At 41.4% G+C, this 14,673-nt stretch overlaps 1 protein-coding gene across 1 annotated transcript in view; it reads left to right on the top strand.

The window, feature by feature from the left end:
* LOC100695456 (cadherin-6) overlaps positions 1-14,673 on the top strand; it is a 72,858-nt gene that overhangs the window by 53,617 nt on the left and 4,568 nt on the right. The window contains exons 7-11 of the mRNA XM_003439181.4: positions 2,431-2,684; positions 9,332-9,468; positions 10,060-10,181; positions 12,577-12,694; positions 12,801-13,052. Of these exons, the coding sequence (XP_003439229.2) occupies positions 2,431-2,684; positions 9,332-9,468; positions 10,060-10,181; positions 12,577-12,694; positions 12,801-13,052 (883 nt within the window). The remainder of the gene's footprint in view (positions 1-2,430; positions 2,685-9,331; positions 9,469-10,059; positions 10,182-12,576; positions 12,695-12,800; positions 13,053-14,673) is intronic.

Here is a 14,673-nt window from a genome sequence, read left to right as displayed (position 1 = left end):
TGAATGGGGTCAGGTTGCCAATTATGTGCCTACATCTTTTTCTGGTAATACAGCAATTAACTGCGATAAATCACAAATCTGTTGTTGTCTACACACAAAAAATGTACATTAGAAACATTAACTACTTACTGTTCGAGCCACAGATTTGAAACAGAAATTCCTCCACAAAGAACAATGTAGTTTCTGCAGGATGGTGATTTAAGGGTAAAATAACATAGGCGCTTAGCAACTTGCTTTAAGTTTGTAATATAACCAGAATATTACAAATTCAGTATGACTCGACTATGAGTTGCACTCATCAGTGTAGACTGACTTACTATAGATGGATCGCCAGGTGTTGTCAATCTGTCTGCATTTGTCAATTAAACAGCAACCATTTGCAAAGCTTCACCAATCAACAAGACGGACCACAGTTGTTTGGAGACAGGTCTCAAAATCAAAAGTGGTTGCACAGAAGTTTAGCATGCAACACCCTCAGCTAGTCGCAATAAGTACTCCAACAGCAAAAAAAGTTCAGGGTAATAACAGCCATTGATTTTTCTCCTACTTGTAAGGAGGTTGCTGTCTGATTTTTACTCTAGTGTGACTGAGCCGTTATATAGACAGCTAAGTCACTGATAACCAGCTCACCCTGGTTTCACATTGCGTGAAGGCTCGGCTGAAGCAGCCTGGTCAGCTGGCAGGAGCCAGTTTCTCCAGGAAGTCTCTTTGCTTGTGGTTGATCAAACTCCATCCCTGCTGTCTGGGACTTAAGATTGTGACATTAGTTCTTACTGTGCACTGGAGATCAACTCGAAGTTGGAAGATCACATAAATCAGGTGGAAAACTGGTTCATGTGTCACAACAGGATAAAGGATAAAAGTTGCCCGCTGCTTTTGGACTCTACGTTTTGAAGCCTTAACATTGGTCTTTTGGCTGGTATGACTTTTGGAGTTGGAAGTTACCTTATATGGATGATAATGAGAATGCTACATTACAGGCTAATTCTAGCTAGCTTGGTTACCAAACAGCATTCACTTTCATAAACTGTACAGGTGCAATGCCCGGGCACATATATTGCTAGGTATTGTGATTTCACTCGGCAAACTTGAAGCACAGATTCCTGGGATGTGTGGAACCATAGGACAACACATCTGTTAGTCTGTGTAGCCATGCTATGGCCATGGATGAGTTAAAGAAAAAATCAACCCACTTAGGCTCGTTATGAAGGAGTAAATCTTTCGTAACAGGGAAAGAACATCATTTTAAGATGGTTGTGACTGAGCTAACCAACAAGGACAAGGATGTGCATTCAGGAAGGTGAAATTGGACTATCTGTCCTCCCACTGGAGACCCAGTCGTTTATTCGTCTGTTATTTATAGTCACCAAGTATGTCGTATTTAATTTAAGAATGTAGGGGTGATGTACGACCACTACGACCATAAATAAAATCTAATTGTTAGGGAAACTTTGGTTGTCAAGTCTAAGCACGAGTCTCTCAAGAATATCCAGCATGCCTGTCTTTGAAACTTGTAAAACGGCTTTTAAAAGGTTTACACAGCATAATAACATTAACAGTGCCACATTAGTCCAGAAGATCATACTGTATGATACTTCAGAACTGAAGAAGCTTCTCGGATGAGAGGTGAAACGTCTTCAAGCAACTTAAAGAAGTCCAGACAATTTTCTTTCCAAGCTCCTTAGACTATACGACACTATATTAAAACTAACCCTAACCCAATCTTAAACCTATACATTAGAAACTTAGATGTTTCTCTGCATTTTAATTTTTTTTTCACCAAATTCCTACCATTCACTATCACTGTAATAATCTGGTGTGTTGATCTGAGAAACAGCATCAAAATGAACAGATGTCACCCAGCAAAGATCTGTGCACAGCTGTGATTGATTGTTTCATAGAGCCGCGCTGTGCCGAGCATCAGGAAATCAAACTGAAAAGCAAAGCACAAACATGTAAGAAGTTGATAATAAAAAATTAAAAAAAAAAACTTTGTTCTTGTTTGTGTTTAAGGCAGACTGTAATCAGATTTCCAGTCTTAAAACATGAATCCTGTCATTAGCCAGACCGTGTTGTTGTCATGTTTGTTTTCCACCGAAATGCCACATCAGTCATATTATTCAGCAGCGCTTAGGCAGACGTCCACGAGAGCACGGCTGTGATGTGTGCAGCAGCGCGTGTTTGTCCATCAACAATCTTGTTAGTGTCCTTGGATGTGACACTAAGACCCTTTACATGCCCTCATTAGATACTCTGGAAAAGCATGTCTTTTATTCATTAAGCTGGCAGTCTCACCTAAAATAAAATGTGACAAATCACAGAACCTGTTCATGCACACAAATGTAAAGTAAATATTAGCACTTTAAGATGTAATTAGTGGAATTGGTGCTTCTTCTTCTTCTTCATGCCTCTTCTGTCTCTGTTTTGCAGCCTTTGGACTATGAAAGGAAGCGGCAGTACAGTCTCCGTGTCCAGGTGGAAAACGTCCACATCAACCCCCGCTTCTACTCGAAGGGCCCCTTCAGGGACGAGGCCACCATCAAGATCATCGTCGAGGACGTGGATGAGCCGCCCGTGTTTGAGCGCGCCAGCTACGTGATGGAGGTGAAAGAAGACGCGCCCAAGAACACCGCCATCGGCTCCGTCAGTGCTTCCGATCCAGATGACAAAAACAGCCTCGTCAGGTAAATGAACCAAGCTGCATCTCCAGTTTTTTTTTTCTTATTTCACAGCTTAGCTCTTTTTCAAAATTTGCTGCTGTTTGATCTTTCCGAACGCACTTCAAGGCAGCTATTGATTTCTATTCAAAAGCCAATAAAAAGGCTGAGCATGATAGCTCATTCAAGCACCACTTAATTGCTTTTGCTGGAGGTTTCAGTAACATCTGAGCAAGTTGAGGACCACTCATCAGTACAACTACTGGGAGTTGGAGAACTGACAAAATTAGCTTTTAAGATTCGGTTTTGGGGATTGTATTGGCTTTACAAGTCATTTAGATGATTTAATTACAGATTGTAAAGGCAAAACATATTTTAAAATATACAACTAAACAAAGGGTACAAAAACTAACCCATCTAAATAATTTCATTAATAAACAAGAAGAGCATTAGGGAAAAGTTAAAAACAATTTTTGGATAACCAGCAAGCCATCCAGCTCTCCCTAGCTCTCGACAGAGCAGATGTCATATGGAAATGTGCTAATATTTTATATGGATTTGTATGTCATTTTAGGAGATGTGATCAAAGTCTTTTATTTTAAGAGTGCTAAATGATTGAAAAGGTATCAAAAAGCCCTCCCTGAGCCAAGTTTCTTCCTGTTACAAGGGAGTTTTTCCTCGCCGCTCACAGGGGGTCGTTTAACTGATTCTTGGGGTTTTCACCAGAAGGGTCTTTACCTTACAGTGTAAAGCACCTTGAGGAGAACAGAGACTTATATAAATAAACCTGAAGTGAACTGAATAAGTTAATAAATGAAGTGCATAAAATGTCATTTCTGTTTGTGCAAACATGAATGAAAGTTAATGCATCCAGAAAACTGAAACTACGGGATGCGTGGGCTCTAAATGAGCATAATTGCTGCTGAAAGAAGTAAAAATTTGAAGGGTCATTGAAGATGTCATTGAAGTTATTACCTCCTTATCCAGTCTACTCTGCAAAGGATTCTGTTTTATCTCATATACAATGACTAAATGTTAGCAAAACAAGAAAAAAGAAGTCTTATGTCCTTAGATTGGATTTTCAGGTCCCAATTATCTTTAAGACTGTTTGAAAAATCAATAAACACAACTCATTTAACAAAGTTGTATACCCCAGTGGTTAGATCACAGCTTCAATTTGTGGTTTGAATAAACATACATTTACTGTGATATTGACCTGTTCTCGCCCACTTACATCATAAACCATCAGTCACTGTCAACATGCAGTTTAAAATCCACTATAAAAATCTGACTACAGAGGCTCACATGCTAACATAGTCTAAACTCAAGGCTGAGCTTTTAGCTGTTTAAGCAGCTTCACACAATAAGAAAACAAGACAAAACTCAAGTAAAAACCACCATGTGAACCTTGAGTTAAGCATATAATATCTCACTAACCGATTTCTATACCGAGTCAATATTTGTAGCTCCCATTAAGTGAATTATTCATCTTTAATGCGAGATGTTGTTTAATGTTCTGAAGGTTGTAAATGGATCTTTGTGCTCTTGTTTTCTTCACCATTAACATAAACAGCGTTAAAATAATGAGGCCTGCGCAGGAAGACACTTTGTTCTGCTACACATACAAAATGCAGCGAAATAATGAAAAGTGCCAAAAGTTCGCTTACACAACTTAGCTCATGGAGATACAAAATTATGCCAGCGTTGTATTAAATGGGAATAATGGCAGTGGGGTGTGAGGCTGCGCCTCGACTCCGCTTCAGACTTTTTCATTTTTATGATGCACTAAGGGAGTTGGCTCTCAAGGTTGAAGTTCCACCACTTTATTGCAGGTGTCAAATATGATATCATTCTCTTTTATCGCCCATCATCAAGGAGGTAGCTACCCTGTGGCATTTAAAGCCGTGCAGAGGAGGAGGAGGAGGAGGAGGGAGGAGGGTTGGGAAGCCCGGGGGCTGCCTGGCATGAGGAAGTCACTGAGACGGTTATCTTTATTAGCTCGCTGCGACTTGCGGACACGTGCACGTGTGTGGCAGGGATGCATATGCAAATCCTTAAGTAATCCATAAGTGCAGTATATAGACTCATGCAGACACACGGCATGTTTCATCCTACATTTTTCCTTCTGATTGAAGATTTCAGGTCAGCTCTTTACATGAGATTTGATTTACTGCAGTCTGCAGCTTACATGCTTTTAAACAGAACACTTTGGCCTGAACAAATATGAATAAGATGTGATGAACATGTCATGCATTTCCCTCACTGAATGGCTCTTTGGCAAGCGTGTCACTGGCTCTGTGAATGTGGAGAGCTATCGTGTTTTCAGTGCTGTACTGTCCGTGTTAAGAGCTTATATTAAAAACCAGATTCTCTACAGAGTTCTGCTTGGACGTGACATTTCTGGAGCACTGTACTTACATACACACTTATCAGCCATGTTTTTTAGGTATACTTGTTTGACTACTCATCTGGAAGAAACTCATTTAGGCATATAGACATGGTCAAGATGACCTGCTGAAGTTAAAGCTGAGCACCAGAATGGAGAAGAAAGGTGACTAAAGTGACTTTGAATGTGGCATGGTTGTTGGTGCCAGACAGGCTGGTCTGAATGTGTCAGAAAATGCTGATCTACTGAGATTTTCCCACTCGAGCATCTCTAGGGTTTAGAGAATGGTCCAAAAAAGAGAATATATCCAGTGAGCAGCAGTCCACTGGGAGAAAATGCATTGTTGATACCAGAAGTCAGAGGATCAGGTCAAAGTGCTTCAAGTTTATAGGAAAGTAAAAATAATCACCATTATAACCAAAGATAGCAGAACATTTCTGATGCAAAACACACTGAACCTGGAGGCAGGTGTGCTTCAGCAGCAGAAGACAACACTGGGTGCCACGACTGTCAGCTAAGAACAGGAAACTGAGGCTACACTCACTAAAATTGGGCCATAGGAAATCTGACCAGTATTGATTTTTTTGATTCTTGATTTCTACTGCGACATTTCTATAGGGTCAGAATTTCGCGTAAACAACATGATTGCGTGGATCCATGCTTGTGGGAGATATTTTCTTGCACACAGGATCTAATGGAATGGATGCAAAACATGGATGAAATCTGCAGCATGATATGAGGCTGTCATGCCAATATGACCAAAATTCCTAAGGAATATTTTCAGACTTAAGGCAGCTCTGAAGGCAAAATGTGATCCAAGTTAGTACTAACAAGGTGTATAATAGTAAAGTGGCCAGTGAGTGTATGTTAAGATAGAGGACGTGCAATGAACATAATACAGATGGGCTCATGAAAATGTTTATTTCACTCCTCTGAAGCCAGCGTGTTTAATCTGATGTGGGTGTTTATATGGAGCATTTCTATTCTGCTTTATTATTGAAGAACTGCTAGAGAGCCAGTATGTATGTAGCTGGTGGCTGCCCATCCCACTGTGATGGGATCTCTTTAGTGATGTTCAGACCTTTTAAGCATGAACAATATTCAAGGTTATTAGAGAACATTTCATTTAACCGGGGTTCAGATTTGCCATTGTGGAGCTTTCGAACACTTTTTTATTAGCAGTCTATATTGGCCAGCTTGGATGAGAAGCCCTCAAAGACCATCGAGTGCTGTGAAAAGTGGCTATTTGAACATCTAAATGTGAATGTGAACCCTGATGTTCATCTGGGCTAAATATGGTTAAAGAGTGAGTCATTTTTTTAGTCTTTTAGGTGCCATATAACAGCATTTCAGTTACTATTTTTCATAGTGTCGTTAGCACTGCTTTGCATGGACATGTAGCCGAGCTGGTGCTTGATACTAAGGATAGCTAACCTCTCCAATTGAAATGATTTTGAAACAAAGATCATTTTGATACAGATTTTTGACCTAATAAGACCTTGTGTTGAAGAAAACATTCTCAAAATACTGTGTCAAGTCGGTTGGTCACTTCAGAAGGGAGGAAAGAAGCAATAATGTACGTCCCAACCCCCTGATCACTAACATTTCTGTAACCCTCCTCGTCCTTGTGCCTGGCCTTCCAACCAGCCAGCTGCGTGCCTGCTGAAAGCAGCACTTTGGTTGTCCGGTCAGGACGAGGAGCGCCGTTATCTCTGCACCATTAATCAAGGGAAGGGTTAGACCCAGGCAGCTGAATTATTGGGAATATTAGAAAAGCAATTAGTAAAGCCCACGGCTGACGCACATCTAACAAGGTTAGAGTTACTGTCGCGCCGGCGAGGTGGTAGAAAAATAGGTGGGAGTGTTTAGATAAAGACACCAAAATGTTTGTGCGGGGGAAGCAGGAGCAGCAGCAGCAGCAGCAGGGAGGGGCTGAGGAGGTAGGGGTGACACCCGTGGGGAGGGGGAAGATCGGTGGAGGGAGGAGAGGGATGCGGCGATGCATTGAGAGCCGCGGTTCATAGTCTCCCCTCGGGGGTCTCCTTCCTCTTACGCTGGCCCTCCTGATGCCTGCTACTCCATTAATCACACTGATGCATCACAGAGTAGTCTGGGAGGCAGAGAAAAACAACACAACTGGATAACCTGTTGGCTCTAATGTGTGTATCAACACAGGGCAGACTATTCAAGACTGCTAGTGCCAGACAAGACAGTTTATTATTATATGTCACAGGTTCAGTTCCCCCCAAATAACCAAAAATAGATCATTTTATTAAACTCCTGCTGGATGTATCTGGTCCAGCAGATGGGTTTACTTTTACAGTATGTGCTCAGGTTTTTCTCAGGTTCCACGTCTCCCACTGATTTCTCTGTGAATACAGCTCAATTACACCCGCTGCTTGCTCCTCTGTGGTGTTTTAGTTGCAGCAGATGTGTCAAGGTGTAGTCAGACAGCTCTAGGCCTATTAACAATAAAAACCATAGCCGGTGTAAACGTGGGCCACCTTCCCTTCAAGTTTGCTTTTTTGTGCACGTCTGGGCTGCGCCTAGTGCGACTACTATTTGTAGGTCACTCCCTTTGTGACTTCTTGCACGTGCATATTTGCGATACCAGAGACAGCAAACATGTGTGCCAAACTGATCCAACAAAGATGGTTCTTCTCATCAGGAGAATGACCGGCAGCTTTTTGTTGTCTCTGACATTTACAGGCTTGTAATAGTGATTAACATTTTGTGCAGAAATACTATTGGATACTCACTGAGAACTAGACTCATTCATTGTCTGAAGATCACCTGCCAGTGCAAAACGCTTGTTGTAGTTTATTTTTCAAAGAGTTTTAGGATGCTCTTCTTGGATGGCTGCTTGCTACTCCTTTACTTTATCGGGCCCGTTACCTGATAATTGGCTACTGCCATTTTCTGCTGGAAGTACCGTATTTTTCAGACCATAAGGATTACAAGGCGCACTGTCAATGAACGGGTCTGTTTTCATGCATAAGGCGCACCGGATTATAAGGAGCAGTGACGATTTTTGAGAAAATTAAAGGATTTTAAGTGCGCTTTATAGTGTGGAAAATATGGTAGCTTATTTAATATATGTACATAGACACACTACACAACATCCCCCACTCCCCTTAAAAAAGTAAAAACTAAAAATACACTCTAATATTTTGTTGGACCGCCTCTAGCTTTGATGATGGCACCGTTCACCGTGGCGTTGTTTCAATAAGCTTATGCAGTGTCACAACATTTATTTCCAGTCAGATTTCTGATCATTTTTGGCCAAGATCTCCTCGCGTACTGTGGCACATTCCAAAGATTGTGCTGGAAATGACTGCGCTGCTCTTTCACAACTTGAACCCAGTGATTCCTGGCATTGTCATCTCGGAATGTCCCGGTTGCCATTGGGAAAGAAAAAAAAACATCTATTGATGGCAAAACATGGTCATTCAGTATATTCGGCTGACCTCAATGGAAAGCTCTTACTTACACCGTCACCAACTGGTGAATCTTTTTTAGCCGGGCGGTGTATATTTTATGGCAAAAACAGACATGCAGTATTTTTTTTCTTTTTAATGACTTAAGTGCTATTAAAATATTCAAGAGTCATGACCGTCCCTCGTTTTTATGCCACGGATTTGTTCTCCAGGGTCAGACTAACTATGCTACTCTGGCCCTGGCGTGTCTGTAGAAGAAGAATCTAAATGTAGCTTATGCTGTGCTACTGTGTGCGCCCATTTTCCTTGGCCTCACCAACACAGTCTTCACTTGGCATTTCCCAGATTTGGATCACTGCAACTTTAATTTTCTTTTTGTGGAAGAGGATAAAGTAAAAGACTCACTGTCCTGATACAGTGGAGGACATTTAGCCTAATTTGCAGATGGTCAAGTCTTTCAGGAAGTGATTTTAAAAGTAGATGCAGTCCTGGAAGTGATCCAGGGAGCAGCCAAAATTCAATCAGTATGAGTCTGGCTTTTTGATGCTTTTTTTTTCAGATACCATACAAATGAATAGAGAAAAGCTTTGTAAATTCAAATTAACTCATATTTTTTCTTATTTGTGCATATAAAAAATATATATAAAGATAATTGTGTTCCTTTCAGCAAAGTTGGCCTTTTCTTCTTCACTGTCTCCACCACAAAGAATGTCAATTCGACCAAGACACACCTGAGACGCTCTGTGAATGTGACTGTACCCTGTGTCTGTCGCCCTGGGAAAACAACACATTTCCACTCAGCATGAGTGCACAAGTTTACACGCCAATCGTTGTCTGTGTGTTTTGTGCAGGTACACTATTGATCGGCGCACAGACATGGACAGAGTGTTCAACATCCATGCAGGCAACGGGTCAGTGTTCATCCTCAGGGAGCTGGACAGAGAGGAAAACGCTTGGCACAACATCACCGTCATCGCCACCGAGTTCAGTAAGTGCAGCAGCCGGACCAGAAAGAGACATTTCGGTTCACGTACTTCCTCCAATTCTGTCAGCCAAATTGGATTTTTGGGACCCAAGTATTGGCTGGTAGCTGCTGTTTGTTTCCCCAGCCCATAGTTTACATTCTCTAAAAATAGCATGGGTGCCCATTTATCCGTTTTCCCACTAATTTTAAATATAAAAATCAGCGTCTTTGTTTTCTAATCTGCTGCTGTTAGTTCAATGCTGCCGCAAACTGCAATTTCCCTTCATCTTTGCCAGTTGCCTTAAAAAAAAGATCCTAATAATTTCCACATCCAAAGACCTTATTTTACCTTATTATTACTTTCATTTATTTTGTCAGTGAAAACCAGAACTTTGTGCAGACTCTGCGCATAAATATAACTGTGGAAACAAAGAAATCAGCAAAACTCGGAGCATCTGATTTGTTGTTTTTCAGATAAGTGTTTTTAACCAGCTTTTATTTATTTATATGCACAATACTGTAATGAGTTTGCTTGGAAACTAAAGCAGAGCTGCTATTAATGAAATTTAATAATTACTCATGTAAATTCACTGTGTCCACCTTTGTGTTTCCCAGCCAACCCGCGACAGATCAGCCGGGTGCCTGTATACGTCAGAGTCCTGGACGTCAACGACAACCCTCCAACATTCGCCAACAATTATGAGACGTTTGTGTGTGAGAACGCTAAGGCTAATCAGGTTGGTTATTACCCAACACAAAGCCGTAGTCATGGTTTCATCTCGACTTCCCCGTTTAGGATTATGCACCCGCTCCCAGCCCAGCATGTAATTAGTGGGCCTCAGAGAGAATTTATAAATCTGTCACGTGTGTTTTAAGCTACTAGATAGTGGGACCGCTTCTGGGGACCAGACTTTCACATCTCAGGTTGATAAAGAGCAGTTTTCTTCCTCAAAATAGATTAAAGAAGTCGAGAACAGATCCACAGTGAAAAGAGATGTCTAGAGGTTCTGAAAAGACAGAGCTGCATTGTAGACCTTTTAATGTAAGACTCCCACAGCTGGGTTCGGATTTGCAGCTCTTCTAGGGTTGAAAATCCCAAGTCTGTGATACCTCAGAGATAAATGTGGACAGTGAGTCTTCAGTTTTAGGATCACTAGTAAAGTCCGAATAATGCTGTTTTACTAACAAAATGTGGTCCAAGCTGCAGTTTGCAAGACTTCTTTGTAGCTTCACAGATAAAAAGTCTATTCACAGAGTCAGCCTTTGATAATGTAGATTTTTTTCCTCTGGCCCTGTAGTATTGTGCGATTTGTCCTTCTACATCAGGGCTCCTCAATGTTTTTTAGGCTGACTGTCAAATTAGAGCCAGCATATGAAAAAATAACTGATTTTGTAATGTGCCTAATCAGAGGATGTCAGGTGTTTGGTGTGCTTCATAGTTTCTTTTAAGCATGTGGCTGTTACATTTCTTGTCGCAGCACGTCTCCTAGCGCCAGTCCCAAACCCAGATAAACGGGGAGAGTTGCATCAGGAGGGGAATCTGGTGTAAAATCTTTGCCAAATCAAATGTGGATCATCAAAAAGTTTCCACATGATTGGCCGACACCTGGCTTAACGACGACTGCCACCGGTGCTGTTCACCAGCAGGGTGCCTGGGGAAACTGTGCTGCTGTGTATGCTAAGGACAGGGTGAGATGGAGGTAGATGAGCCGCCTTGACAACCCCTAAAGGGAGCAGCCGAAAGACTATGAAAAAGCCTAGGAGCTTCTGTCGGGCTACAGCTGACTGTGTCGAGACACCTGCCAATCAAAGGAGCCGTCACCCCCCCGTACAGTTGTTTTGAAGGCAGAAACTATGATTGTCTCTCATGTTAATGTGGAGGAATTTTAGCCCAAACTTCTTCAAAATGTTGTCCGGCCACAGCATTGCAATCAGGGTTTTGGGTCATTGCAGCAACTTGATTCTTGTTTTTACTTTGTTTTATTTTTTCCGTTCGTTCTGTTGTGGATTTCCTGTGAACATGATCCTGTTGCATGAGCCAAGTTCACATTTGACTCTAAAATACTTATATATATATATATATATATATATATATATATATATATATATATTTATTTCCCCACTTTGGTCTCACCTGTCCAAAGAAGGTTGTTCCAGTCATCGCGCACCTGAATGCTCCAGACCAGCAAGACCAGTCAGAGCTTAATCGGCACTTAGCTGCTGCTAACCCCCTTAATTCTCTGTACTTAGCTTTTTAAAAAAATATCTTCATGAGTGTAGAGCCACTCTTCCTTGTGCATAGTAATTATATTTTCAGGTGTCGTTCACTAGAAAGAACACAGTTATTACTTAGGATAGGACAAGGCAGGCAAGGCAGAGATCCTCACAATTCATCTCTCCAAAACTAAACAATTTACAGTAAAATGATCTACTTGAATACAAACCACTCTAAGCCAGAGGATAAACACCTATTTTTGAATTTGAGGTGAACTGTCCCATTAAGTAAATACAGCATCACTATATTAAACTCATGCTCTGTTTCAAGGGGAACAAAATAATCATTTATGCAGAATCAGCCTGGTGCCTTCATGTTGCATCAGATACAGATGAGGCTGCTTTAAACTAATTTGTATCCTGCTAGGTAGCTTAATTCAATGTGACACTTTGCTGATGATATCCTTGCACACGTTTACCATCAGAAAACCTCTGGAGGTTTACTCCTTGTTTGCGCGCCCTTAACTATTTGTCTTTACGAATTCCCCGAAGAACAAACCATCCCTTTAATCTTAATAAACAGCGAGGTTATTGATCACAGCAGCTGATGTTAACATGCAACTACCAGATGCTAACGAGCATGCAGTGGAGTTATCTTTAATTAGACGCATTACAGCTAGAGAGACAGCATCACAAAAGCATGTATGAATTAGATTTGTTGGTTGTTTTATTCTTTGTTTGAAATTTAACAGCTGTGTTCTTGCTAGAAACTGTTGCTCAGCTTCCTCTTCATAGCTCTACCAACCCATTAGCTAGCTCAAACACTAGCACCCGCACAAACAGCAGTTTACGTGTGGTTAAATGTTCACGGCTGGGGTTGGGTTGCCATGTCACTCACCTGTGTGCTTCTCACTTCAGGTGATACGAACCGTGGGCGCCACAGATCCCGATGCCCCGCTCGGAGGACACCGGTTCTTCTTCAGTCTTGCTCAGGAAGCTGCTGGAAAGGCAAACTTCTCTGTCCGCGACAACAAAAGTAAGACACCCTGTGTGTCCTACATTCATTAACTGTTGTTAATGTGCTGTATGTGTGATTGATTGGTTGACGTTTTACAGTAAATAACCAGATTTTCTCTCATCAGACAACACAGCGTCAATCCTCACAAGGAGAAACAGCTACAGCACCCTGCAAAAGAGCGTCTACCATGTGCCGGTGGTCATTTCTGACGGGGAGTTCCCAATGCAAAGCAGCACCAGCACGCTGACCATCAGAGTCTGCACCTGCGACCGCGAGGGCAACATGAAGGCGTGCAACGCAGAGGCGCTCACAGCGAGGGCGGGGCTCAGCACCGGCGCCCTGGTGGCCATTTTGCTTTGTGTCATCATCCTGCTCAGTGAGTACAGCCTTCCGTTCTTTCTTGCATAAATCTTTTTGTGGCTTTTCACTACAGAGCTTCTCCAGCAAAGCAATCCATAGGAGGTGTTAAACAGTCGGTTTCGTATTTCACTGCTTAATTTGATTCATCACTTCCTGTGGGCGGATAATTCTGGCAGTGACCACAGCTGTCACCTTAATTTGATTTTAACCGCAAAGCAGGAAAGATCTACAGCATCTCGACTGACTTGAACAGGATGTTTTTCTTCATTGCATTAGGATGGTGAGATAGTTGCATTTTTATTTAAAACTACAGCCTGGTGAAGGTTTCAAAAGCCAAGTAATTATTGCTGCTGCCATACCTTGAAGCACCTTTACTTCTCAGTCTTAACTCAGTCTTAACTCAGTAAGTATAAAAACTTCAGCTATAGTATTAATGCCTCTCATACAATATCGCGGGTTTACTGGAAATTCATTTTTACTGGGCATTAATATTGAGTTTCATAAAATAACATGACTTAAAGTAAAAAAGGAGAAAAAAAAGAAAAACTAGAATCCTTTCTTAGGGGTTTCGGCGTGCTTTGAAAAACATAAGAAAACATACATTTAAGAAAAAATACATTTCAGTTTTCTCAGTGAACAGAGTTAGTGTTAACATCTGAGTCCGGAGACATCAGGATAAAAAGTGTGTGGATGCTGTCATTAGATTTGTAAGAATAATACAATGTAGCTGTTCGTGTACTACTACCAAACTGTCCACCGTCACAGGCCTGTGGTCTAAGAAAGAGCTGATGATGTAGCAGCAGCTGACCTTGGGGGCATAGTGTTTCAGACAACAGGACATTTGTACTTACCCCATAGCCCAAACAGGTCATGGTACAGTAGATGGCAATGGCCTCTGTGAACTTGGTTCTGGAACCTGGTCACTTCCTGTTAAAGGGAGTTTATCTTCCCCACCATTGCCAAAAGCTGCTCATTGTCTGACTCTTGGGGTTTTCTTTCTAATATTGTAATGTTTACCTGGAGGCTATTTTTGTGAATTGGAACCTGGAGTATCTTTCATCTTGCAACATCTAGCAGATCGCCTCTATGTCTTTATTTGCAAAGGCAAAGAATTCCTGTTAATTTTAATTCAAAGAACTGAAGTTCCAACACATAAAGGACAGTTTTATTACTGGACCAACATGTTTCGACCTGTTTTTAACTTTCTGGATGACCTGGATGAAAGCCTGCAGATAGTGAAATCAAGATGAAAAAGATATTATTGAATATTGAAGGTCTGGCTGTTCTTGGCTGCATTGCTTTGCTGTTTTTGTGCATAGCTAGAACTTTATTGTAGTCTGATGTAGCTATAGACAGTATAAAAGATGGATGTAGCTTCCAGGTCCAAAAAGCGAAGCAGTCATGCTTTAACACTTAAACAACCCTGAGTTGTTTAACACCAATTGAATACTTAAGGATTAAAAGTCACCCTCACACCATCCCTTGAATGTCATAATGCTTCTTAATGGTACAGAGGTTGCATTTTTTTAGCACGTAATGTATTCTGCTATGTTCTTAAAGGGGGTTCCTTTATGTTCTTAAGCAGCAGCGGCCCTGAGGAACGAGAGATGCATAATGCATCCTTGTGGTAGCAGAGC

Source organism: Oreochromis niloticus, linkage group LG9 (assembly GCF_001858045.2).
Source record: "Oreochromis niloticus isolate F11D_XX linkage group LG9, O_niloticus_UMD_NMBU, whole genome shotgun sequence".
Taxonomy (NCBI): domain Eukaryota; kingdom Metazoa; phylum Chordata; class Actinopteri; order Cichliformes; family Cichlidae; genus Oreochromis; species Oreochromis niloticus.
The sequence above is the reverse complement of the archived record's forward strand: the minus strand, read 5'-3'. Positions and strand labels throughout refer to the sequence as shown.